The sequence below is a fragment of the Dromiciops gliroides genome, chromosome 1 (genome assembly GCF_019393635.1).
Source record: "Dromiciops gliroides isolate mDroGli1 chromosome 1, mDroGli1.pri, whole genome shotgun sequence".
Taxonomy (NCBI): Eukaryota; Metazoa; Chordata; class Mammalia; order Microbiotheria; family Microbiotheriidae; genus Dromiciops; species Dromiciops gliroides.
Window position 1 is genome coordinate 669,585,329 of NC_057861.1, and position 27,737 is coordinate 669,613,065.

Below are 27,737 nucleotides of genomic sequence, written 5' to 3' on the forward strand. Positions count from 1 at the left end.
ATGTAAATGAACCTTTGACAAAAGACAGTATAGAACTGCTCCTGAGTTAAGTATAGAAGCTACTGACTCTAAGTAGAAACTATTTAATGTAGGTGGACCCTTTTACATAATAACAAAGTCCAGGTGGGGAATCATTGGGAGGGGATTTTCTTGGGTGAGATCCATAAGTCAATCAAGAGTCTGGAATTGACAAAGACTGGTCAGCCTCAGGCAAATTCACCTGCCTGGGTAGGGGGTACTGGGTGGGGAATCAGTTCTCAGTAAATCTTGTAGTCATCAACATCAAGTGTCTGAGGTCACATTTGAACTCAGGTCCTCCTGGCTTCAGGGCCTGTATTCTATCTACTGTGCCACCCAGATGCCCTAAGAATATAGCCTTTTAGAGTTGACAAAAATGCCTTGTAATATTCCCTGCTTGTTCCCTATGTGGTAGTTTTGTCTCTCCAGACAGATCTGAAGCTTTTTAAGAACAGGGATCATGTTTTTTGACTCCTTGGGCACAATTTGGGGGTTCATATCCTCTAAAGTCAACATAAATTAGTGTTGTGACAGAGTAGCCAAAAAAAAAACAACCAACCTGATCTTGGTGGATATCAATAAAAGTAGCATCTGGCATGGGGGAGGCATCAATTCAATATTTATTAAGTGCCTACTTAGGGCCAGGCATTGTGCTGGGCTCTAGGAATATAAAGACAAAAATAAAACAATCTCTGCTCTCAAGGACATTCTATTGGGAAGAAACAATACATACACAGATAAGTAAATGCAATGTAATTTGGGGTGGGGGGAGCTAGGTGGTGCAGAGGATAGAGCACCAAGCCTGGAGTCAGGAAGACTCATCTTCCTGAGTTCAAATCTGGCCTCAGACATTTACTAGCTGCGTGAGCCTGGGCAAGTCGCTTCACCCTATTTGTCTCAGTTTCCTTATCTGCAAAATGAGCTGTAGAAGGAAATGGCAAACCTCTCTAGTATCTTTGCCAAGGAAAACCCCAGATGGGGTCACTAAGAATCAGACACAACTGAAATGACTCAACAAGCACAAAATAATGAGGAAAAGTGGGTAGAAGGTGGCCCTTGATTTGACCCTTGAAGGGTTCCAAGAGGTCAAGGGAAGGAGAACATTCCAGTCATCGGCTGACCCTCTTCAAAGCCCCAACAAAAGAAAGTGGAATGTTGTGTAGGAAAATAACCTGGAGGCCAGCTGGGCTGGAGGGGGAACTCATGAAGGGCTTTAGATGCCAAATAGAGGAATTTACTTATCTTAAAGGTGATAGGGGAATCACTGAAGCTTCTTGACTTGGTAATTTCTTTGATATGAGAATTCTTTTTTTTTTTTTCTGGGCAATGAGGGTTAAGTGACTTGCTCAGGGTCACATAGCTAGTAAGTGTCAAATGTCTCAGACTGGATTTGAACTCTGGTCTTCCTGAATCCAGGGCTGGTGTTTTATCTACTGCGCCACCTAGCTGCCCCCTGAGAATTCATTTTGGCATACTAGTGGAGAGTGGATTGGAAGAGGGAGAGATTGTTATCAAGGAGACCAATTAGAAGGCTATTAAAATAGTCCAGGCAAAGGGTGTTGAGAACCTAGTTAGGGTCATGGGAGTGCTGATAGAATCAATTAGATCTGAGAATTGTTTGGAGAGGGAGAGTGGAATGTTGAGGATCACTCCTAGGTTTTGATTCTGGATACCAGGAAGGAGAGGTGACTTTATTTTTATTTTTATTTTTGTTTGTTTTTATTTTTGTGTGTTGGGGGGGGTTGGGGGGGAGGGCAATGAGGATTAAGTGACTTGCCCAAGGTCACACAGCTAGTAAGTGTCAAGTGTCTGAGGTTGGATTTGAACTCAGGTCCTCCTGAATCCAGGGCCGGTGCTTTATCCACTGTGCCACCTAGCTGCCCCTGGGAGAGGCGACTTTGACAGAAAAAGTTAGGAAGAGGGGTGGGTTTAGGGGGAAAGATGATGAGTTCTGCTTTGAACATGTGGAATTTGAGCTGCCTGTGGGTGATATTCTTTTGGAGATGTTCAACAGACAGCTAATTTGGCCTGGAGGACTAGAGCTAAAGGCTGAACATAATAGCTTTCAGGAGACATTTGCATGGATGTGACCCTTGTACCCTTGGGAGTTGATGAGATCCCTAGAGAGAAAGTGGAGAAAGAGAAGAGGACCTCTGAAGCAGTGTCTTAAATTTTCCTTTCTGTTTTTAGGGGTGGAGAGAGATCAATCTATAGCTACCGCACACTCCTCCTCTTCTCCCAACTGGGGAGAAAAAAAGTTACATACAAAGCCCTAGTTTCAAATCTGCACCATTAGGCAAAACATACACACGTTGGCCATGTCCAAAAAAATGTGCATTTCATTCTTCATCTGGAGTCCATCTCCTCTCTGCTAAAAGACCAGTGGAAGGAATGCTTATTTAGCCTGGAGAAGAGAGACTTGGGAGGACCAGAGAGCTGCCTTGAAGTCTTTGAAGTGTTCTAATGCATAAAAGAGGCTAGGCCTCAGGGGCAGAACTAACCAAAGGTAGAAATTGCCTAGACAGATTTCAACTAAGTTTGGAGAGTCTTCCTCGAATTCAGAGCCGTCCAAGAGTAGGCTGGGAGGAAGGAGAGCAGGTAGGGGACAGCGTAGAAGGGAGCTCCCTCCAAATCTGAGATTCTAGGATTCATTCAGTGCTCTTGCTAGACCTTCTCAACCTCTTGGTGAGGCAGGCTGGGAAGATATTGCTGCACCCCATTTCCATCAGTCAATAAACATTTATTAAGTACCTACTATGTGCCAAGCATTGACCTAAATTCTGAGGACACAAAAAGAGGCAAAAGATAATCCCTGCCTTCAAGATGCTTACAATCTTAATGGACATCTGATAGAAGAGGAGCATGATTCTCCACATGACTTGGTCAGAATCAAACAAGTTAACCTTGACTCCAGGAAAAGAACCTGAGTCTCCTGACCCCCAGGCCAGCACTCTGTCCCCCAGGCCATTCTGTTTGGGGGTTTTCTTTTTCTTTTTTTGTGGGGCAATGAGGGTTACTTGCCCATGGTCACACAGCTAGTGTCAAGTGTCTGAGGCTGGATTTGAATTCAGGTCCTCCTGAATCCAGGGCTGGTGCTTTATTCACTGTGCCACCTAGCTGTCCCCCCCCCACCCACTTAAAAAAATTTTTTTTATTTATATTTTTTGTTTTTTTACATCACTAGAATTTCTCTCAGTATTCTTCCCCTCTTTCCTCTTAGAGAGCTCTCCCATATAATGAATTCTACTTTTTTTTTTAAGTGAGGCAATTGGGGTTAAGTGACTTGCCCAGGGTCACACAGCTAGTAAGTGTTAAGTGTCTGAGGCTAGATTTGAACTCAGGTACTCCTGACTCCAGGGCCGGTGCTCTATCCATTGCACCACCTAGCTGCCCCATGAATTCTACTTTTTAAAGAAAAAAGGAAGAAACACATAAAAACCACCCAAACCTATCAATATGTTTCTAAAATCTGAAAATACATGCAACGCACCACACTCATGGACCTCCCAGCTGTAAAAAGGAGTGGGGTGGGACTGTCTTCTTACATCTCTTCATTAGAGCCATATCTATTCTCCATATTTTTGCAGCACTCACTGTTGGTTGTTTTGTGTTCTTTCCATTTCCATGGTTGTAATCATGTTCACTATTTTCTTGTCTCTGCTTTCTTCACTTTGCATCAGTCCATGTAAATCTTCCCAGCCTTCTCAGTATTCATCATTTACCTTATTTCTTATAGTACAGCAAGATGCTGTTGCATTCATGTACCACACTTTGTTTAGTCATTCCCTAGTCAACCGGCTTCTGTTTGGTCCTCTGGATGTTTTTGGCGGTGGTGGTGCAGCTGGGCTGGTGGTCCTGCAGCAGTTTCTGGAGAAGCCTTGGTGAAATTGTGTTTTTCCCTGACCAGGTGGGTCCTGATGAGGCCTGGGAGCTTAGTCCCAGCCACACTCCTCTGGGCACCATGTGTACTCCCGAAGAGACATCGCTACTACAAGTAGAAGAAACTTTCTTGGCTTTGCTTGGCCGCATCAACACCCTTGTCTTTCAGCCTCTGCTCCTAGTAGGTGAGTTAGAGTCACGGGGAAGGAGGAAGGGGAAGGGAAATGACCTGAAAAGGCCCCTTTTTGGCTCTGGCCAATGAACTTGTGGGCTCTGCTTCTGCCTGATATACTGACAATGTGTACCATCCCCTTCTGGGTTCTTCTCCCCACCTGGACTCAGATCCAGGTCTACTATACTCTTTCAGCCTAGTGTTCTTTTAATCAGTTAATCAATAAATGTTTATTAGATGCCTAATGTATGCAGGTACTGGGAATACAAAGACAAAATGAAATACTGCTAATACACATGGCCCATTTACTGGGTGATTTAAATTCCATTCAACATCTATCTATCTATCTATCTATCTATCTATCTATCTATCTATCTATCTATCTATCTATCTATCTATCTATCTATCCATTCATTTATTCATCAATCCATGCATCCATTTATTTATCTATTTGTTTATTCATCTATTTATTTGTTTGTTTGTTTGTTTTGCGGGGCAATGAGGGTTAAGTGACTTGCCCAAGATCACACAGCTAGTAAGTGTCAAGTGTCTGAGGTCGGATTTGAACTCAGGTCTTCCTGAATCCAGGGCCAGTACTTTATCCACTCTGCCACCTAGCTGCCCCCTCGAATATTTATTAATCACCTATTTTGTGGAAAATTCTTTAAGGCAGTGTTGTGCAGTGGAGAGTGGATGTAGTCTGTGGTAGTCAAAGAAGTGTCTGCAGCAATGAAATCAAAGATTCTTAAAGTATTGAATAATAATAATAACAATATGATATAGTGATTCAAGGTTTGCAAAATGCTTTAATAAGTATATTATCTCAGCTGATCTTTACAACAACCCTGTTAGGTATTATTGTACCCCATTTTACAGGTAAGAAAACTAAGACATAGAGACATTAAATGATATATCAGTATTACACAACTAGTAAGTGCCAGAGACTGGATTTGAACTCAGGTCTTTCTTGACTCCAAACTCAGTGCTCTTTTTACTACATTCATTTATACATAGGTCCTTGTGTTTAGAGCTGATGATATAGAGATAAAAAGAAAATATGATCCCTGTCCTCAGGGAGCCTTCATTCTACTGGAAAGAAGAAACATGTTTGTAAATACAAGCTTATATTCAATGTTTATTGTGTGCAAAGCAGGGCAATATATTGATAAGTGGAAGATTATTTTTTTCAGCATGGGAACTCCTGGTACGGATATTCCCTATATCAATATAGATAGCAACCCATCTTGGACTTAATAAAGAAAATCTAGAGATTTTCCTGAAATACAAAATGATTATGGAGCCCACCATAGGTCACACAACTAGTAAATATAAGAGGTAAGATTTGAACCCAGGTCTGACTCTGGACTAAGCAGTGAGGATACACAAATGAAAAATGAACAAGTCCTTGACCCTTCTGGATTTAGCAGCCAGATTGCTAACTAAAGTATGATTAAAAATGAAAGGAATAATTTAGTGCCCTGAGGTAGTTTTAATGAAGTGGAAGGTCTATAATACTCTCCTTTGAGTTAGCACCAAATGTCCTGGCAGCCCCCTGCCCCCTCTGCCTTCTACTGCTCAGTGGATGACTCCACACTCAAGGTACTCTGCAGGTTTGTATCCACTTCAAGTTATAGCTCATGAGCCCCCATTGTTGTTTTTACTTTTATTTATCACTCAGAGAACATAAATGAATAAAAACAAAGGCATTTAATAAAATAGCATAGTAAGAACACTCATAATAGAACATTTTTAAAAAACAAATTGGGTTACACTATTCCACAAATATGCAAACCACCAGTGCACAGAATAAACACATGTAGGAAACATTTCCCTATGACCAGGGAAATTCATGGGAAGGAAGAGGGGCTAAGCATTTATAGAGTACCCTCGATATGCCAGGCACTGTGCTAAGTGCTTTACAAATATTATCTCCTCTGATTCTCACAACAACCCTGGAGGTAGGTGCTGCTATCATTTCCACTTTACAGTTGAGGAAACTGAGGCAAATAAAGGTTAAGTGACTTACCCTAGGTCAAACAACTAGTTAAGCGTCTGAGCCTGGATTTGAATTCAGGTCTTTGTGACTCCAGGTCTAAATACTCTATCCACTGCACCCCCTGGCTGCGTCATGGAGAGGCATATTCATAGGGAACCCCAAATGTAGAGGGAGAACACATCTCTGATGCTTTGGAACCAACACATAGGTGTGCAGTATCTTCCAGGCAGGTGGCCACAGTGTTATCTCTATCAGGTTATTACTTTCTTCTGGTCTCACAGGGCAAAGCAAGGCCTCACATGTCCAGTCATGAGGCTAGGGAAAATCCCTTAGCCATTCGACCTTTCCTTCCTCATAAAGAGATCCTATCAGTTCTCAGAGTTTGTGCTATAATAGGCATTCCTTCTCCAAAAGGAGATTCATTGCCTTATAAGCCGGGCTTCTCACACATAGACTCCAACCAGCTCAGTGGCCCTTGAGGCTTTAAGAATATTTCTTTTAACCAGTGGTTTCTGATCACCAAGGGCAGGGTTTCTGATGGAAACCTCAATCTGACTTAGGGATAGAGATTCCTTATAACCCTTACTGCATGTCCAATCCTGACTCTCCAGCAAGTATCAGTTTCCAGGTTGTCTTTGTAACAAACTGCTAAGTGCTCTTAGGTGTGTGTAGGCGTGGGTGGGTTGGGAGGGTACCCCCTCTGCCTCCAAGTTTTTTTCTACCTTAAGATTTTTTAAATTTTTTTTTTGCAGGGCAATGAGGGTTAAGTGACTTGCCCAGGGTCATACAGCTAGTAAGTGTCAAGTGTCTGAGGCCGGATTTGAACTCAGGTCCTCCTGACTCTAGGGTCGGTGCTTTATCCACTGTACCACCTACCTTAAGATTCTTTTAGGTCTCTTATAGACATGAATGGGAGGGGAAACAGCTGAAGGACAAAAGTTAAGCCAAAGAGACAAGGTCATTTTCTTCCTGCTTGGCAGATTCATTCACTCCATATTTGTTTGTGTCTTATCTCCATATAAGCTTTTATGGAGACAAGTCAGGAGATCTGAGTTCAAATTCTTGTTCCAACTCTTACTAGCAGTGTGATCTTAGGCAAGTCACAGAGTCATAGATTTAGATTTGGAGGTGATCAGAACCTTGGTTTCTTCATCTATCAAATATTCCTTGCAATACCTACACCAGAGGTTTATTTATTTATTTATTTTTATTTTGGGTGAGTTGTGTGATTTCCTCTGGCCTTAATTTGTCCATCAATGAAAAGGGTCTAGCTCTTATGGCATTTGTTAGGTACCTACTAAGTGCCAGACACCATGCTAGGTGCTAAGGAAATAAAAACAGTCTCTACCCTCAAGGCAACTGCATCCTCCTGGGGTTTAAACAACATACATACAGAGAAATAAAAGCTCCTTTTAAACTTTAGAGTTCCAAAGAAATCCAAGTAATTATTAAAACTTTGTATCTTGGGGCAGCTAGATGGCTCAGTGGATAGAGCACCGGCCCTGGAGTCAGGAATACCTGAGTTAAAATCTGGCCTCAGACTACTTACTAGCTGTGTGACCCTGGGCAAGTCACTTAACCCCAACTGCCTCACTAAAAAAACAAAAACAAACAAACAAACAAAAAACTTTGTATCTTTCCCAGCACTGAGAACAGGATCCCTGCACACACTAGGTAGTTAATAAATGTTTGTTGAATTATTGCAACAAGGAGGTTTGATGACCAAGGAGCCAGTTATCAGGAGATTCAAAGTCAACCCTAGTTTGCTCAGCATAAACTTGAGCCTCTGTGAGCCTCAGTTTCCCCTTCTCTAAAAGGAGGAGGTTGGACTACATGGTCTCCATGGCTAACATGCTATGTATGCCTTCTTGATATCAGTGGTATGTTTTGAATAGAATGAGTCCTGATCTACAATAATAATAATTGTTATTTTTGTCTGGGTCTGTGATATCTTTGGCATGGGGAACTATGGTGGCAAATCCTGCCGCCTGTCAGCAACTGCTATGCAACTTAAGGTCTTGAATTGCTGGGACGTCCAGTCACTCAGAGTCACAATACTGGTATGTGTCTGAGGTGGGACTTGAACCCAAGTTTTTCTGACTCAGAAGCCTGCTTTCTGTGCACTATTTCATGCTGCTTCTCTCTAATAATGAGAACTATAATAATTAAAAATTCCTTTCATGCATCCTGAGCTTTTATGATTTTACAAAAAACTCCTTTGATTTTTACCACAACCCTGGGAGGTATCTGAGGCAGATACCATCTCCATACTCCCAAGGACCAGAGAGGTTCAGTGACTTATCAAAAGTCACATAGCAAGTAGCAGACCTAGGTCTAGCTTACACCAATCCTCATACCCAGTTTAGTTGTGTCTTACCAAGCTGCCTCTCTCTCCCTCTCCTTTGCTCTGACCCTGCCCATTCCTAAAAGCCAAAATCAGTGGAAAAAACACTGGTTGGTCGGTGGCAGAGTGGAAGACTTGGCTTCTTGCCCCGGCTCAGGTGCCAATTTGATGTGTGATTTTTGGTGGATTGTAGAAGTCTAGTGGCAGAGACTCATGATTTAATTCAATTTGATTCGACAAGGATTTATTAAGCACCTACTATGTGCCAGGCACTTTTCTAGGTGCCAAGGATGCAAAGACCTGCACTTAAGGAGTTTAGTGAGTACTTGGGAAAACAGCATCAATACACATTATAAAAGACAAGATGGATGCAGAGTTGTTTGGGGGATCAGAGCGGAAAAGCACTAACAGCTGGGGTCATCAGGAAGGACCTCCTGTAGGAGGTGACGTCTGAGCTTAGCCTCGAAGGAGGGATGGGACTCTGAGATGTAGGGGTGAGAAGGGAGTGTATTACAGGAAAGGGAGACCATGCCTATGACAAGGCTCAGAGACTGGAGAAGGGATGCTGCTACTTGGCTGCCACTTAAACCTCCCTAAGACTCAGTTTCTTCATCTGTCAAATGAGGGGGTGGAGCTGGATGTCCTCTGAAGTCCATCTCAGCTCTTTGTGATCCCAACGGAGCAGCAGGTGGGTGTCTGCATGGAACAGTGAATTTATGAAAGGCAATAATGTGAAATCAGTCTGGAGAGACCAATGAAGGGTATATAACAGAACACAACACAACACAACACAACAGAACACAACATGACATGACATGAGATGACATAACATAACATAACATATCATGACAACTAGGTGGCGCCATAGTGCACAGAGCGCTGGACCTGGAGTCAGTAAGCCCTGAGTTCAAATTTGGCTTCAGACACTGTCTAGCTGTGTGACCCTGGGCAAGTCACCTAACCCTGTTTGTCTCAGTTTCCTCATCTGTAAAATGAGCTGGAAAAGGAAATGGCAAACCACTCCAGTATCTTTGCCACCCCTTCCTTCCCTCCAAATGGAGTCATGGAAAATCGGACATAACTGAAACAATTGAACATCAACAACAAATAATATAATATGTAATATAATGTGTTATATAGTATATTATTATAGTATAGTAATATTATAACATGTATAATAATAATTTGGGGTGATTAATCCCTTTCTTTTCTGGATCCTCACTCCTATTCTTCTCCTTCCCTTTCCCTAAACCCTCCAACTCTGCTCTAATTATTTCTTATCTGCTAGAGGTTAGTATCTCTCTTAAACAACTGAGTGGGTTTGTTCGGATCTCCTAAAGTGGACCAGGGTGTGCTGAGGCCAGCTCAAGCCAGCTCACAAGAGCTGATGGTTAAACTTTCCACAAGAGCATTTCCACCTCTAAAATCAACAAAGCCGGGGCAGCTAGATGGCGCAGTGGTTAAAGCACCGACCCTGGATTCAGGAGTACCTGAGTTCAAATCCGGCCTCAGACACTTGACACTTACCAGCTGTGTGACCCTGGGCAAGTCACTTAACCCCAATTGCCTCACTAAAAAAAAAAAAAAATCAACAAAGCCTACAGATTAGGACTTGATTTATTGTTTTATTGATTGTCTAAGAAAGCAACGGAGAAAATGTTTTGCATATTAACCTAAAATGTGTAGCATGCATTCATTGGCTTTGTAGATCCAGTTATACTTTAACCAGCACACCCCTGCAAAGCAGTCAGCAATCCATGCTAGTCTCTGCTTCTACTTGTGTATGTGTGTGTGTAAGAGTATGCATCTGAGTGTATGTTTACCTACACAAGTGTATCTCTGAGCACGTGTGTGGAGGACATTAGGAGAAGGTGTGGTGACCCAAATCTTCCTACATGCCTTGCCTTCCCTAGAGGACACCATTCACTACCGAATGGGGAGGAATCGGGAAGACCCCAGCCCCAGCTACCTGGGGTTACCTGGTCCTGCCTTCCTCCCAAAGTTCTGGGGGGAAGGGCCCATGGAAAGACTCCTTCCCCAAGGTGAGCCGCGGCTAAGGATGGTGTTTTCTCTTTGTCTTAGAAGAGCCCTCGCACTCAAAGGATCAGGAGTGCTTGCGGCTGCTACTGCAGCTCAGTGAGCAGTATCAGTGCCTGTGGGAGCTGACCCAGACCAGCCTCCGAACCCTGAGGCAGAGGCTCAACTCCCCAGCCACCTTCACCCTGCACAGCCTTCACCTCCTGGATAGCCTGCACCTGTTCCTGGAGGCCTACCAACAGTGAGTGCTGACAATGAGCAGTCATTGCATAGGCTAGGTCTGGGCTTGCTGCTAGTCTGCTCCCCCAAACCTCTGTTGACCCAGGTGACTTTGTGTCAGTCTGGGGAAGCCTGTGGGCCTTTTCTTAGAAGCTTGTTTTTAAATGCATAAAATAAAATGTAGAGGATATTACTTACATGGAAATACATAAATACCTTTTTTAAAAAAAAAGCTGGGGGCAGCCAGGTGGTGCAGTGGATAAAGTACCGGACCTGGATACAGGAGGACCTGAGTTCAAATCCAACCTCAGACACTTGATACTTACTAGCTGTGTGAACCTGGGCAAGTCACTTAACCCCCATTGCCCCACCAAAAAAACCCCACAAAAACCCAAACTCACAGACCCTAGGTTAATACCTTTGTGACCAGAATCCTTAATGAAAGCAGTGTGAGGTATGGCTATCCTAGAATTGAAGTCTGCAGGAACCTGGATGGGCTGTTTTGTGGGGGAGACAGGAGGAGGAAATACGTGGGCACTGTTCTCTGGAGCTCTTTGCCTTCTGGACAGATATGGTCGAGGTAATATTAGAGAGGACAAGACAAAGATAAACTAAAAATGGAGAACATAGAAAAAAAGACAAGCAGGAGGTCTCATCATCTGTGTTTGCTCAGGGCCACTTGGCCCAGTCAGGGCTGTGGGCCTTGAATGATGAACAAAGGCATACGTGGACTATTGTCCCTGAGTCCAGTGGGGGGCTGGGGCAGGTAGGTTGGGATATCACAGATGGGTCATGACTAGGCAGAGAGGGAACTAATGTCTTCCATGTGGGCATCTTGTAACACTGCTCCTTGCAGATATTTTGTGATATACACCAGCTGTGTGGCCGTGCAGACCTTTCAGAAGGCTACCAGGAAGAAGAGGTGAGTGAAATGAGGGTGTTGTTGGGTTGGGGCCTGGGGAAAGGTATTGAATGCCGGGCTTAGTGGCTACAGCTCTCTGTGCCAGCCCAGGACTCACAACCAAACCTAGGTTAGCCTTGGGCCATTAATAAATTATTGACTGACGACCTCAAACACTTGACACTTACTAGCTGTGTGACTCTGGGCAAGTCACTTAACCCCAATTGCCTCACTAAAAACAAAAACAAAAACAAACAAACAAAAAAATAAATTATTGACTGAAAAGCCTGTTTATACTTATCTATGGACAGCAGGGTGATAGAGTGGAAGGACTGTTTTATTTGGAGTCTCAGGAGCTGGATTCAAATCCTGAATCTTCTACCTAGAGACTTAGGAATAGAGGGTGAAAGCAAGAGGTTCCACCATGGGGTTCTTCTTCTCTGGGGCCATGGAATGACAGTGAGTTTTGGAGGAGCCAGAGGAAGGCACTGAAGCAGTTCCTGACCAACGTGATCTTGGAGACTTCGGGGGCCGAGGCCCTGCCCCATGTCCTCTGCCAGCCCCTCACAGATCACGTGCAGCAGTATGTGCTTCTCTTGCTGAGACTCGGAGATGCTGTTGGTCAGGTACGGCCTGGGAGGGTTGGCCCCCAATCTGACTGGAGACGAGCATCCTCTGCCCACGGGGAGGGGACAGGGCTGCTAGAGGAGAGAGGCACAGAACCCCTGACAGTACCCAGCATCAGAGCTTACACGACTGTAGCGCCCATCCATTCTCTGAGACAGCTCTTCCTCTGCTAAGAGCACTGGACTTGGAGATGAAATTCACAGTTAAATGCTTAAAGGAAGGAGGTGTTCTGTCAGCTCTGGCCTCTTCTGCTCTAAATATGATGGTTTTTTTGAATCAAGAAAGCCTTCCTGAAGGAAATGATTGTTTTTTAAAGGAGGAAAGAGATAGAGTCTGAGGCTTTGGGGGGGGTCTTTCAGATCAGAACCCAAGTGCTGGTTTTACAGTTCTGTGTGTGCTGTGAGGTCAAGGGGGCAGGTCAGATAGGTTGTATTCTAGAATCACAGAACCTCAATCCCCAAACCTGAGGAAGCCTCAGGGGCTGTTTCTTCCTGAGCAGAAATACCCTCTTTATTTTTATTTTTATTTTATTTTTTAATTTTTTTGGTGAGGCAATTGGGGTTAAGTGACTTGCCCAGGGTCACACAGCTAGTAAGTGTTGTATCTGAGGTCAGATTTGACCTCAGGTCCTCCTGACTCCAGGGCTGGTGTTCTATCCACTGCGCCACCTAGCTGCCCCTAGAAATACCCTCTTACACGGCATCTGATGAATGGTCATCTGGCCTCTGAGAGACCTCCAGTGACTGGGAAGTCACTGAAGCAACTGATTCCCATTCCTCTGATTGTTAAAAGGTTCTTTGTTATTTAAAGCTTGTCTCAGGCAGCTAGGTGGTGCAGTGGATAGAGCACCAGCCCTGGAGTCAGGAGGACCTGAGTTCAAATCCAGCCTCAGGCACTTAACACTTACTAGCTGTGTGACCCTAGGCAAGTCACTTAACCCCAACTGCCTCACCAAAAAAAAAAAAAAGAAAAAAAAAAGCTTGTCTCCTCTGTAACTTCTACCCACTGGGCCTGCTTCTGTCCTCTGGGGCCAAGCAGAATAAATCACAACTCTTTTTCATGTGACAGCCTTATAAATACTGAGGCAGCTAGGCAGAAAGAATACTGGACTTGGAGTCAGCAAGATGTGAGTTCAGATCCTACTTAGAAACTTATTAGCTGTGTAACAACCCTTGTCAAGTCCCCTGACTGCTCTTAGCCTTGGTTTCCCCATCTGTAAAACAGAGACAATAGCCCCTGCTTCACGGGGTTGTTAGATGAGGATCAAATGAGATGCCGCACATCCAGTGTTTTGTGAGCCGTGAGGCAGGCGCTCTAGAGATGCTAGTTGTTATGATGGATATTATTTGAAGGCCACAGCTTTCATGTCTTACCCTTCCCTCTCTTAGCGCCACCCTGCCTGGGTGCAGGTTATCCAGGCTGCCGACCGCTTCGTGGCTCTTCAGTCCTTCATCAGACAGGCTCTGAAAGAGGCCTCGGCCACCCAGGCTCTATGGGAGATGCTGAGCAACAAGCTGGTGGTGAGTCAGCTCGCGGCATGAGCATCTGTGTCCAGCCTTCTGCTTAGGTCCAAGACCTTTGGAGGAGGGAATGGAAAGGTTTTTAAGTCTTTAGGATACTTTGGGGATAGAGATCCCTCAGTTCTCATTGGGCTTGTTTTCCAAAATCCTCCAGCTCCTTAACAAGCTTTCCTCGTGTGGAAAAGGGTGAGCAAGAGCTGGGGAGAAGGAATGACTTTTGATGACCTTGAGCTTGGAGAGTCTAAGGTTCCTTCCTGAGAAGAACCTGTCTTCCTAGGTTGAGAGCAGGACAAGTCACCTAGTGATTTGCATTGAGTCTGTGGGCCTAATTATGCTACTGACTCACTATATGATTTGGGGCAAGTTCCTTCTGGGCCTCAATTTCCTTTTTTATAAATGAAGGGGTCCTTGTCTCCAGCTCCTACCTCTCCCTCTTTATGTCTTCCTTTCGGCCCTGACATTCTAAGTTCTGGGTTCTGAGAACCTTTCCAGCTTGGATATTCTGTGTCCTGTGTTCTAAGATCTAAACATTCTATGTTCTATCTCTTAGACACTGTTTCAGCTTTGAGATTCTAAGACCCCCCTCTTGCCTCTAACATTTGATGGTTCTCAAGCCAACTAGCTTAATGATTGATGTAGCTAACGCCATTCCAAGGTTTTCACATAATCATGGTTATTTTCTTCACAAGAGCAGGTAACAAAAACAACACCAGAAAGGATGTCCAAAAAAAGGCTTAACGTGCTTAGGTGTATTGTCCATTAGGTTTTATTGACCAAGAACTCTCGTTGTCTAATGCAAACCCTTCTGAAGTGATGCTCTTTCTCTCCCCCCACCCCCCTACATGTGAGTGTTGAATACCAAAGGAGAAGTTAGCTTCTGGGAGAATGGGGATGGGAGGGAGAGGGAGACAAAGACTGCTTCTGAATTTCATTGAATTCCCATCAAGACCCTGTTGTCACCCCCCCCTTTCCTCCTTCCTTCTCTAGGATGCCCTCTGTACTGCAGACCGGCGACTGCTTCAGGACAGCCAGGAAGTACCAGTGGTGGCCAGCCCGGTCCGAGCTGACCGCATCCTCCTTTTCAATGATGCTCTTGTTCTACTGCAGGTAAGAAAAGTGGTCTTGGAAAAGAGACAAGGGAATAATCCCAGGAATGAATGAATGTGTGTGTGTGTGTGGCCTTCTTTGGAGAGAGTATAGAGAGGATGTGGGGCTCGGGAAGGATTGAGGGGTAAATGCTCAACTGCTATACTGAAAAGACATGGGTAGCTACCCCACACCAGGAGATGTATGGCCCCCTGGCAAGAGCACTGGGCATCTCTTTAGATCTGGCTTCTGCCTTTTAATGCTTTCTGTCTGTATGACCATGGATAAGTCACTTTTCAAGCCTCAGTTTCTTCAGCTGTCATAGGAGATTGATAGCATTTACCTCACAGGATTATTGTGAAGGCCAAATTTTCTAAAATGTATATATATATATATATATATATATGAAACATTTTGAAAATCAAGTCACTGTGTAAATGTCAACTGTGGTGATTCATTTTTCTTATTCTCGTGTTCAGTGGAGTTCAGGCAGAATATATATATATATGAAACATTTTGAAAATCAAGTCACTGTGTAAATGTCAACTGTGGTGATTCATTTTTCTTATTCTCGTGTTCAGTGGAGTTCAGGCAGAAATAGTCCTGGGACAAGCAGTTGTCTTTTTATTTATTTATTTATTTATTTATTTATTCATTCATTCATTCATTCATTCATTCATTCATTCACCCATCCATCCATTCATTCATTTATTTATTTTGTGGGACAATGAGGGTTAAGTGACTTGCCCAGGGTCACACAGCTAGTCAGTGTCAAGTGGCTGAGGCCGAATTTGAACTCAGGTCCTCCTGAATCCAGGGCCGGTGCTTTATTCACTCTGCCACCTAGCTGCCCTGTCTTTCTATTCTTAAGCTTTTTGTCTGGAGAACTAGTGGGCAGATGGGCCAATTGATGCCTTTCTGTCATTGGCTGAGAGCTGGGATGTAAATTCATCATCAGGGTCACAGAAAGCATCCTTGGGAACAGCTCCAGGCTCACACAGGATGATTGGGATGTTTGTGCTTCATCCTGTTCCTACTCAGCTTCAATTTCTTCCACTAACTTTATTTTGAGAGCCTCGTTCCACATAGACAGAGGTTATGAGTGTGCACCATGGTTAAATCTATTAAAAACTCCATTCAGAAATTTTTATGGGTCATCATTGTAGTCTCTCTGCCAAGAAAACCCCAAATGGGGTTAGGAAGAGTCGGACGCGGCGGAAACGACTGAACAACAAAAGTTTGTCTCTGGGCATGCACTCGTGGTCAGTGATGCTGCCTCTTGCTCTTTTAGGGTCACAGCTTCCAGATCTTTGACCTGAAGCTGGTGTGGGTGGATGGCAAGAAGCTTGACAAAAAGCAGACCTCGAGCAGGTGAGTGAGCAGAGAATAGAAGGGAAAAGATGCATCTAGATCGCATAAAGTGAGAGTAACCCAGTGTCTCCCCTCCCTTTTCCTCCTCCATAGGAAGAAAGTTCTCACTGGGTATCCCCAATGCATAGAGTGTTCTCCTTCTTTGTCTATGCCTCTGGCTTCCTTCAGGTTTCCCCTTCTGCAAGAAGCTTTCCCCAGCCCTCTGAGAGTACCCCCGATGTAGCCCAGATGCCTCTTGTTTGTACACAGCTGTTCACATTTTGTCTCCCCATTAGATTGTGAGCAGAGCAGGGACTGGAGTTATTTTTCTCCTTTCTTTGTACATTATAGTACCTGGAACATAGTAGGCATTTAATAAAAATAATAGCTTCCCTTTCGACTACACTCATAACAATGAGTTCCTGCTACTTACTGGTTGTGTGGCCTTGAGCAAATAATAACCTCTCCGAGCCTCGGTTTCCTTCTCTGTAAAATGAGAGGTCTGTAATATGTGATCTCTAAGGTGCCTCCTGACTAGAGCTCCTATAATTTAATGTCTGAGGCAGGAAATCAGTGCTTTTGTCCTATGACTTTAAATCCCAAGCTCTTTCCACAAAGCAGTGTGATGCTGGTCCATGGTCAAGGTTTCTCAGTCTTCACTTTGTTTTTTCCCTTTCCCTTTTATTAATAGCCAGCTACGGGGTGTGCTGGATGGAGCCTGGGTTCAAATCCAGCCTTAGGCACTTCCTAGCTGGGTGACTCTAGGCAAGTCAGTGAACCTTTTTGCATGACTCAGTTTCCATATTGTAAAATGCAGATAATAATAGCATCTACTTCAAATGAGATAACATCTGTAAAACACTCAGCATAGCATCTGGCATGCAGTTGTTTGTCCTTCATTTCTGAAGAAGACCAATGATATCACAGGTGCTGTCTTGACTTGTGGGTGAATTGGATTTGTGAGGCAGAGTTACACAGAGCCGCCAGCCTCATTCTCTCTTCCTGAATCATTGGAGTCCAGTGGCAAGACAAAAGCCAAGATAACTGGGGATGACCTGGGATGTGGTAGATGACCTTGGGGTCTTCAATGCCTGAACCAAGCTCCAAGCACTCCAGGACACCTTTTTCAGCTGCCTTCATGGCTGTTGGACCAAATTATTCTCACCTGCTAATCCTCCCATAGTGACCTGCTTATTTCCTTCCCCCTTCTCACCACCCACCCCACCTCTAGGATTGTTGTGAGGATAAGATGAGGTGATATTTGTAAAGCATTTTGCAAATTTTAAAAGCCTTATGTCAATGTCCGTGCCTTCTGAGACGGTACTTTGCTAACTCAATATATAAATAATAATTATAATAACTCATTTCTGTAGCATCTAAAGACTAAAAGCACTTTCCTGACCCTAGGAAGTAGATAGTGTAGGTATGATCACCCCCATTTTACAAACCTCAAAAACTGAGGTTCAGAAAGAGTCAATTGGGGGCAGCTAGATGGCTCAGTGATTAAAGCACCAGCCCTGGATTCAGGAGTACCTGAGTTCAAATCCAGCCTCAGACACTTGACACTTACTAGCTGTATGACCCTGGGTAAGTCACTTAACCCCCATTGCCTGCAAAAAAAAAAAAAGGAAAGAGTCAATTGCAGAATTGTGACTTGGTCCTAGGTCTTGTTCTTTGAGTCCTGTGTCCATTCTGCTACACTGTGGGATTATTGTCATGGACTGCTTATTGTGACTCCTGTCCTTTCAGGTATGGGTTCTGTGTCATCACACCTGAAGAAGAGTTCTTTCTCTCTGCAAAAGATGTCCAGGGCAAGGTGAGTAGGGTAAGGAGGGAAGCTGAGTTCAGGAAAGGAGAAGGGTCATGCCAGTGAACCATGAGCATCCTTAACACTTGGCTATAAAGCCCAGAGTTCTTTTCCCTCCATAGTGAGTTGTCTTGTATATGCAGAGATATCTTCTTAGTCCCTTGGATTGAAGCAAGCGTGCTTGGAGTTGTGTCTCTAGCAATGGGAACAGTTCACACAACCACACCATTTGTTCATATGGTTCTCTCTGAATGACATGAATGGATACATTTTTAAAAACCCAAACATTAAGCACTAATTATATACCAAGAATTATGCTATATTCTGGTACCACAGATACAAGCAAGTAAGCTGGTCCCTGCCCTCAGGAAACTTACATTCTAGTAAGGAAAGACAATTCATTTAGAGAAGGTGTGAGGAATATTTTAGTCAACAAATATTCTAAGGAGAAAATACTAACTGGAGTCAGAAGGCAATTGATTGACTCTATGAGCCAAAGTATAAGATTGTAATATGACTCCTCTGTCCCTGGGTTAAGCTCAGGCTGGGGAACATTTTTTTTTTTTTTTGGTATGTAAAGGTAATCATTCTAGCTGTAGTTGGACCCCCCTCTCCACCTTAAACCCTTCTTCTCCCCACCCCAATCTGGTTCTTTCTCTAACCACTGGGATAACTGGTCAGAGTCTCAAAAATAGAAATAACCAGTAGCAGTTAAGGGTGATTAAAGTTTGGAGTGGGGAGAAGGACATTTATGACTAGGGGTAAGAGTTCTACCTTGAGGAGGAGGAGGAGGAGAACCTCAATATTTATGTAGAGCTTTAGGGTTTGTGAAGCCCTGGGAATTGATAATCTGATTTGGTTCTCAATAGCCCTGGGAAGTAGGTGCTATTATTATCCCTATTTTACAGATGGGGAAACCGAGGCAGGCAGTAGTTAAGTGGCTTGACTAAGCCAGTTAGTGTCTGAGACAGGGCTTAAACTCTTAGTATTCTTTTTTTTTTTTTTTTTGGTGAGGCAATTGGGGTTAATTGACTTGCCCAGGGTCACACAGCTAGTAAATGTTAAGTGTCTGAGGCCGAATTTGAACTCAGGTCCTCCTGACTCCAGGGCCGGTGCTCTATCCACTGCGCCACCTAGCTGCCCCAACTCTTAGTATTCTTAATTCCCAATTTGGGATGCTCTACACATACCTAAGGACACAGGGAGAAGCTTAGAGACTTTCAGTTGTTATTTGCCCAATCCAGGAAGGTTTTCTTTTAGGAGTAATATGAATGAGAGGAGTGTGATGACTTGACCTGTTCAGCTTCTTTCCTACCCTCTCCAAACCTTTGAAATGCTCATCCTGGTTTGTTTGTTTTTTTCCCCTGCAGGCTTGCTGGCTGTCCAAGGTGAGCCAGGCCATCTGCCAGGCCCTGAGTGGGAAGAGAGACATGCCCACGACAGAGCAGGACCAGGAACAGGAGGGGGTCAAACCCCCTGCCTCTCGCTGCTGCCTCTACACTTTTCGAACTGAGGAGCGGCTCCGTCTTGCCACCTATGATGGCGATTGGTTCTGGGGGAAGCCTCATGGAAAGTGAGTGACCAGGGGGAAGTGTTGGGTTCTTCAGGGTGGAGGGGTATTGCAGAATCTGAGAGCTGATAGACCTCAGCACTGCTCTAGCCCAACCGCGCAAAAAAAGGAATCTTCATCGTCACATACTCCAAGCTTCATTTGTTCAGTCTCTGCTTGTAGACGTCTGAGGAGGGGGACCTACCTTCCCTAAAAGGCTGCCCCTGCCACTTTTGGACAGCTCCAAAACTGTTGGAACATTGATCCTTCTATTTTTTTCTTTCTTTTTTTTTTTTTTTTTTTTTGGTGAGGCAATTGGGGTTAAGTGACTTGCCCAGGGTCACACAGCTAGTGAGTGTCAAGTGTCTGAGGCTGGATTTGAACTCAGTTCCTCCTGAATCCAGGGCTGGTGTTCTATCCACTACACCACCTAGCTGTTCCTGGAACACTGAGCCTTCTAAAGCAAAACAAAACAAAAAGAAAAGAAAAGAAAACTCTTAGGCCAGCTAGGTGGTACAGTGGATAAAGCATTGGCCCTGGATTCAGGAGGACCTGAGTTCAAATCCAGCCTCAGACACTTGACACTTACTAGCTGTGTGACCCTGGGCAAGTCACTTAACCCTCATTGCCCTTCAAAGAAAGAAAGAAAGAAAGAAAGAAAGGAAAGAACACCAAGTGTTCTGCTTGCAAATCCAGCATTCTTCTGCACTATGAACTTTATAAACTGAGAGGGTCTCTCTAAATGCCAGGAGCCGTTTTTATCCTTATTAGAAATCCCCGACTCACAGGTCACTCTAGCCCATGGTTTTCATCGCTTCCAAACGCCTTGTCGGTGACACTGAGGACAGGCTATCGCTATCTGGAAGAATTAAGGAAGAAGCAAAGACATGACTTCTCCCTCTCTCCTGTCCCTGGCAGTGAGCAGCTACCTTCCAACTGCCTTTAATTTTCACTCCTCTGTGTTGCAGGGGCACCTTGAAGTGGCCAGATGGAAGAAATCACGTGGGTGGTTTCCACCAGGGTCTGGAGCATGGGTAAGACCATGTGAGATGAGATGGGTGATGACAACCAGGGGAGGGAGGCCTAGGGCACTGCCCCTGTGACAGCTCAGGAAAGGGGAGGCATATAGATGGGTTTTCTGAATCCCAAGGCCACATGGGGTGGGGGACCAGGGAAAGTTAGACTAACTCTTCTGTGGGTATAGAAAACATCCTGGTTTTTGTGTGTGAGAGAGAAGATAAAGAGATCAAAGGAGGAGGGTGAGGGTGAGGGAAGCAAAGATGAATTTGTTTTGCTGTGCTTTCATGCTGGCTTGACCCTCTTGACTTTGGCCAAATCTCTTATCTATAAAATGGGGATAATAATTATTACTTACGGGGCAGCTAGGTGGCTCAGTGGATACAGGACTGGCCTTGGATTCAAGAGGACCTGAGTTCAAATGTGACCTCAGACACTTAACACTAGCTGTGTGACCCTGGGCAAGTCACTTAAACCCAATTGCCTCACCAAAAAAAAAAAAAATGCTTAAAAAAATTATTATTACTTACCTTACAAGACTGTTGGATGGAAAATGACTTTGTAAACATCAAAGTGGAATAAAGTGAGGCAGCTAGGTGCACAGTGGATAGAGCACAGGGCTTGGAATCAGGAAGACTCATCTTCATGAGTTCAAATCTGGCCTCAGACATTTCCTAGCTGTGTGCCCCTGGGCAAATCACTTAACCCTGTTTGCCTCAGTTTCCTCATCTGGAAAATGAGCTGGAGAAGGAAATGGCAAACCACTCAAGTTTTTTTTTTTGCCAAGAAAACCCCAAATGGGGTCACAAAGAGTCAGGCATGACTGAAATGACACCACAACAAAAATAATTATAGTAATGGCTCTCATTTACACAGTATTTCAAAGTTTGTGAAGCAATTTATATACATTTTCTCATTAGAAATATAAACTGTTAATAACCCACTTTTCCTGGATTTATAGATCATCATCGTCGTCGTCACCACTACTACTTAAATCCAGGAATTCTTCCTGCAGGGAAAGGGTTTTAGAAGCTAAATGGGGAAAGAGAGAAGGCTAAGTAGCAGGACACAGACAGGTCCAGAGAGCTAACCTGGCATGTTGTCCTGGAGATGGGGGAGTGAAGAGGAACTGGAGGTCACTGCAGACTTCATGCTCTATCTTTGATTGATTCTATAGGTTTGGGATCCGCCTGGTCCCAAATGGGACTGAAGACAAGTATGACTGTTACAAATGCCACTGGCGGGAAGGCCAGATGCTGGGCTATGGCATCTGTGAGTAAGTGATGATTCTGGGCCTTGGGGGGAGGCAAGGGCAGGACAGGGAGGGATTGAGGAGGAGAGTGAATTGGAACAAACACTCAAGGTGGATTCAGGAGAGCTGGGTGTGAGACCCTGGCTCTGCCCTTGGCTTTACCGGGTGACCTTGCTCCAATCACTTTCTCTCTATGCCCCCCAGTTTCCATAAAATGAAAGGGCCTAACTAGATCAAGGGTTCTTAATTTTTTTTGTTTGTTATAGGCATATGGATCCTTTCTCAGAATTAATAAATGCATAAAATATATTACAAGAAAACTAATATTAATGCAAAAATGTAATTTTTTTTCCCCATTCAAGTTCATGGATCCCTTGGGGGATGAAGGAGTTGTGTACCCCGGATTAAGCACCTGAACTAAATAATAAATGGTCTCTAATCTAAGATCCCTCCCAGTGCTGACATCTGTGGTTCTGGGAATCCTATTTCTAGGTGCTTCTCCCCCTAGGCAGCAGTGACTTTTTTAGCAGGGTTTTCTAGTCTCATTAGTCACCCAAACAAGGGGAAAGGGTGGAACCCCTGGGGGAGGATGACAGCATCTTTGTTGGAAGGGAGACCTCAGAGGCAAGTTTGTCCAACTTGAACCTGAACAGGAATTCCTTCTACCTTCCACTTGGATAGCTCGAGTGATAGGGAAATTGCTACTTTACAGGACAGCCTATTTAACTTAAACACCTTGACTCATTAGGAACTTCCTTCTATGGTGCTAAAATTTGCTTCTCTCTCATTTCCCCTGGTTCATCTAAGTTCTTCCCTCTGGAGCTAAAGAGAAGCAGTCTAATCCTTACAGCGCATGATAGGTCTTCACTTACTTGAAGACAACAATTATGTTCCCTCTAAACGTTCTTCCTAATTTCTTCTACAAATCCTACATCTTTGCCTGGGCCACCCTAGGTTCTGAATGATTTAGTTATTGTTTGTGTAATGGGGAAATGGGGTACGGGTTTGGGTTAGGGGTTGGGGTTCTTAGGAATTCCTCTTTAAAGAATTAAACCCCTTGCACACAAAAGTAGTTAGAATAAGGTGGTAGTTTATTTAGGGGCAAGGGAAGGGAAGGGTTGGGGGAGGGAAACCATGAAAGAAATCCTTGGACTTCTCATGGGGAGATGGGCACAAAGCACATGGCTCAGAGGTACCAATCTCCTCAAACAGGAGATTGGCAGGTACTTTTCTAGGACTGATGGGGGGAGGGGTGACCATTTGACTGTGGAAAGTTCCTTTAGTGAGGGAGGACCATCCCCCACTGGTGGTAGTTGGGGGAATTGGGTGAGGGGTGGCTACGGATCCCTCTTCAGGAGACAAGGGCCGCAGCCACACCCAAATTTATCTCCTCAGGGTAAGGGAGAATGAAGGGTGGGAATCCCGAAGCTAGCTCTGTTCCGCTTATCTCTCTAGGCGTTATCTGTCCTCTGGTTTAGTTTCTCAAGGAGAAGTTTCCTTGATGTGCCCCAGAGAACTTCGGGGGTGTTCTGCACCCCATGACATTTGTTATTGCTGTCCTTCGGTCAGTAGCCATTACACCCATACTATAATGGGTAGCAGGAAGCAGTGGGGAGACCCCTGGCCCAGTGGAGTTGGGGATTCTGGTGGAAAGTGGCCCAGATGTCTTTCAGTAAGTTTCTTGCCCAATTATCAGTTAGGGAGGGGAGTTAAGACATCTCTCTGTCATCCCCAAGGAGGGATAACAGCATTCATACTCGCTCTGTTACTGAGGTCAGTCCTCAGTCTGACTGGGCATTGGAATTTTTCTCAGTGAACTGACTTGAGTAGAAATGGCTCATGGTCCCATGAACACCAGGCTCTGAGGTGTCTCAGCCTCAGTATCCTTACTGTAGGGGTGAGGAGCCCTCCTTGAGGATGTGCTGGCCACCGTGTCCTCCCTGGGGTTGGCTGATCTACGGCCTCTTCTTCCCCCATCAGGTACGCCAATGAGTCCATGTACAAAGGCTACTTCCGAGATAACATGCGGCATGGCTTTGGGGTCCTGGAGAGCTCCCCGCAGGCTCCCAAGCCCTTCAAGTTCATGGGGCACTGGGACAGGGACAAGAAGAATGGATATGGGGTCTTGGAAGACAAAGACAGGTAAGGGCCTTAGGTGGGGCTTGAGCTTCCTCATGCTCACAAGGGCCCAGCCTCCCCTGGATTATTAGCAGCTGATTCATCCATCTGTCACTGCCTTCTGGACATCTGAGACTTGGGAAGAAACAGTCCTTGGGGATCTCTTAGTTTGAGGAAGAAATAGACCCTAGGGATCCCACAGTGGAAGGGAGAATCATGACCCCTGTTCACAAGAACAGGAGAGATGATGGGGAAATAGGAGAGAGAAAACTGGCATAAGGAGACCCCTCAAACTTATGATTGGCCATGGGGCTCTAGACCTAGTCTGGAATCAGGTAAAGTATATTAGGAAAGGTGATGAGGGCTGGAAGATTTGCATGTCAGTCCCATCTGTCTGACACATTATTAAACAAAGGCACCAGCATCTGCTTGGAGAGGGAGGTTCTTCCTGCCAAAGTTCCTTCTTTCTTCAAAACCTGAAAAGCTGGGGCCAAGTCATTATGGAAGCAAAGACTAGAATCCACAGCAATGGGAAAACAAAAGCACTTGGTTTCCGTTGGGGGTGTGTGGAATTATAAATTGAGATTTATGTTAATGTAGGCACCACTAGAATCTCCCTGCTTTTCCCTCTAAGCAGGGGTTCTTAATTCGGTGCTTTTGAACTTGTTTTAAAACAAATGTTTTGATATATGAATTTCAACATAATCGGTTTTCTTTGTAACACTCATTTAAAAACGTGATTCTGAGAAGGGGCTTCACCAGACACTGCCAAAGAGGTCTGTGGCACAGAAGGGGTTAAGAAAGAACCTCTCTCTGGCTCCCTCACAAAGGATCCTTCTCTTCATTTTCTATACAAAAAAGGCATTCCCACTTCCTTTGGTCAACAATAAACAAGGCAGTCTTAGTTTGCATCTCATCTTGATTTAGCTTCCTGTTCTGTCTCAAGAGAATTCAATACACTCCCTATGTTCATTGAGTTTCCTAGTCAAGGAAAATTTTTTTTTTTTTTAGTGAGGCAATTGGGGTTAAGTGACTTGCCCAGGGTCACACAGTTAGTAAGTGTTAAGTGTCTGAGACTGGATTTGAACTCAGGTACTCCTGACTCCAGGGCCGGTGCTCTATCCACTGCACCACCTAGCCGCCCCTAGGAAAAATTTTTTTAATTAATTAATTGGGGGGGGGGGGCAGGGTAATGAGGGTTAAGTGACTTGCCCAGGGTCACACAACTAATAAGTGTCTGTGGCCGGATTTGAACTCAGGTCCTCCTGAATCCAGGGCCAATGCTTTATCCACTGCACCACCTCGCTGCCCCTCTCAAGGAAAATTTTATTTGATTTTTCCATCTCAACCAAGCACCCATGGCATGGTAGTGTAATAATGTAGTGGTGCAGCAGTAGCAGCAGCAGCAGCAGCAGCAGCAGCAGCAGTAGTAGTAGTAGTAGTAGTAGTAGTAGTAGTAGTAGCTAGTAGTAGTCTGTAGTTAGTAGTAATGTAGTAGTAGTAGTAAGTAGTAGGATACTGGATTTGGAGTCAGGAAGACCTGGGTTCAAATCCTGCCTTAGATGTTTGTGCTTCACCACTTCATCCATAAAATAAGTGGGGTTAGGCTCAAGGTCTGTGATGTCTGTTTCAGTTCTGAACCTGTGATCTCATTGCTTTCTGCATCCACACTGGGAAAGTGAAAATCAGATTTTGAAGTCCTGCTACTTCCTCTCATGGCTAATCTTGGGTTAGGCAGCAGAGGATGGCAGAAAGAGCTGTGAACTAGAAACAAGGATTATAGTCACTGGCTTTGTCGCTGGGTGCATCCCTTTCCTTGTCTTCTCCTTGGTCTCATCCTCTATAAATGAGTGAGTCAGAGGACCTGGGTTCAAATCCCAGCTCTGTTCATGTGTGACCTTCGTCAAATTGCTTGACCTGTCTGGGTCTCAGTTCCTTTTAGATAACCATTCCATTTTAAATCTGTGATGACGCTTTTCTAAACCACATGGTTCTTCTACTAGCAAAGTGGAGGAACGTGCCCTAAAATGTCCATTTCTCAAAGATTTGGTCCAAAGCAGGAGAAAAGACTTTGAGATCTTATGAAGACCAATGCTATTGAAACAGAAGATGGCATTAGTTTAAATGTAGGATACGGATGTTTGTGAATTGATTTACTTAATGGCAGCCTAAGCTAGAGGCTTGCCCAATCCTCCTGAACAAGCTCAGGGTCTCTCTTCCTTACATCCCTTGGGCCTCCTCAAAAAGCTTCCCATACTCCTTTCTTTTTTGGAGTCTGGTTGTCTCAGCTAGACAGGGCAGCTATTGATAGGAGAGCCGGGTGGTGCAATGGATAAGGCCTACAGTGGGCAAGACTGAGTTCAAATCTGACCTCAGATACTTTCTAGCTGGGTGAGCCTGGGAAAGTCACTGAACCTTTGTTTGCCTCAGTTTCCTCATCTACAAAACGGGTATAATAATAATAGTACCTACCTTACTAATGTTGTGAGGATCAAATGAGAGAATAAATGTAAGGTACCTTACACATGGTAGATGCAATATAGATATTAGCTATTATTATTGATTCAGAATAATAATAGCTCACTTTTTATTTATTTATTTTTAGTGAGGCAATTGGGGTTAAGTGACTTGCCCAGGGTCACACAGCTAGTAAGTGTTAAGTGTCTGAGGCTGGCTTTGAACTCAGGTACTCCTGACTCCAAGGCTGGTGCTCTATCCACTGCACCATCTAGCTGCCCCAATAGTTCACTTTTATGGTATTTTCTGATTTTCAAACCTTTCCTTACAACGCTGGGAAGCTAATAGTATAAAAATTGTTATCGATCCCTCTTTTACACACAAGGAAACTGATAACACAGGTAGTAAGAGTCTGAGGTTAGGGTCAAATCCCCCGCTACTGACCTTAATACCCTACTCTCTTCACTGTTCCACCCTGTTTCTGGGAAGGTGTCTGGCTTCCACCCTTGTCCAAGCTAGAATAATAAACACCCCTATTTCTGTGGTATTTTATGGTTTATGAAGCATCTTCCTGACACTAACTTTGTGGGGTTGAGAGTGTGTGCCCCTAATTTATAGATGGAGCAACTGAGGCCCAAAAAGATGAAGGCATTTGTTTTAGGTCACATTGATGATAATGTGCCAGGGTTCGATTCAAATCCAAGTGTCCTGGCTCCGAATCCAGTGTGCTTTCTTCTATAACTCATTCCCTTTTGATATGGTGAGAAAATGGGGTACAGGGTTGGGGTAGGAGTTGGGGTTCTTAGGAATTCCTCTTTAAAGAATTACACCCTCTTGCACACAAAACGTAGTTAGAAGAAGGTGATAGTTTATTTAGGAGCAAGGGAAGGGAAGGGTGGGGGGAGGGAAACCATGAAAGAAATCCTTTTCATGGGGAGATTTGGCATAAAGCACATGGCTCACAGGTACCAAATCTCCTCGAACAGGAGACTGGAAGGTACTTTTATAGAGGACTGATGGGGGTGGACCATCTGCCCGTGAAAAGTTCCTTTAGTGAGAGAGGACCATCCCCCACTGGTAGTGACTAAAGGAATTGGGTGAGGGGTGGCTACAGATCCCTCTTCAGAATGCATAGGCCACAGCCACACCCAAATTTATCTCCCCAGGGTAAGGGAGACCAGAATGAAGGGTAGGAATCCCAAGCTAGCTCAGTCTGATTTGGTTCAGTTTATCTCTCTAGGCGTTATCTGTCCTCTGGTTTAGTTTCTCAAGGAGAAGATTCCTTGGTGTGCCCCAGAGAACTTCTGGGGTTCTCTGCACCCCATGACACTTTAATGTGCAGGAATTAAAGAAAGGGGGAAATAAAGGTACTAGAGAAATTGGTAGCT

General features: G+C 44.4%; 1 protein-coding gene across 2 annotated transcripts in view; it reads left to right on the forward strand.

The window, feature by feature from the left end:
* ALS2CL (ALS2 C-terminal like) overlaps nucleotides 1–27,737 on the forward strand; it is a 69,839-nt gene that overhangs the window by 17,979 nt on the left and 24,123 nt on the right. For both annotated transcript variants that reach the window (XM_043975370.1, XM_043975371.1), the window contains exons 2-13: nucleotides 3,926–4,082; nucleotides 10,492–10,687; nucleotides 11,522–11,587; nucleotides 12,027–12,192; nucleotides 13,582–13,713; nucleotides 14,701–14,820; nucleotides 16,091–16,170; nucleotides 17,899–17,965; nucleotides 19,327–19,529; nucleotides 20,474–20,539; nucleotides 21,700–21,798; nucleotides 23,755–23,916. In XM_043975370.1, coding sequence (XP_043831305.1) covers nucleotides 3,980–4,082; nucleotides 10,492–10,687; nucleotides 11,522–11,587; nucleotides 12,027–12,192; nucleotides 13,582–13,713; nucleotides 14,701–14,820; nucleotides 16,091–16,170; nucleotides 17,899–17,965; nucleotides 19,327–19,529; nucleotides 20,474–20,539; nucleotides 21,700–21,798; nucleotides 23,755–23,916 — 1,460 coding nt within the window. In that variant the 5' untranslated portion in view covers nucleotides 3,926–3,979. The remainder of the gene's footprint in view (nucleotides 1–3,925; nucleotides 4,083–10,491; nucleotides 10,688–11,521; nucleotides 11,588–12,026; nucleotides 12,193–13,581; nucleotides 13,714–14,700; nucleotides 14,821–16,090; nucleotides 16,171–17,898; nucleotides 17,966–19,326; nucleotides 19,530–20,473; nucleotides 20,540–21,699; nucleotides 21,799–23,754; nucleotides 23,917–27,737) is intronic.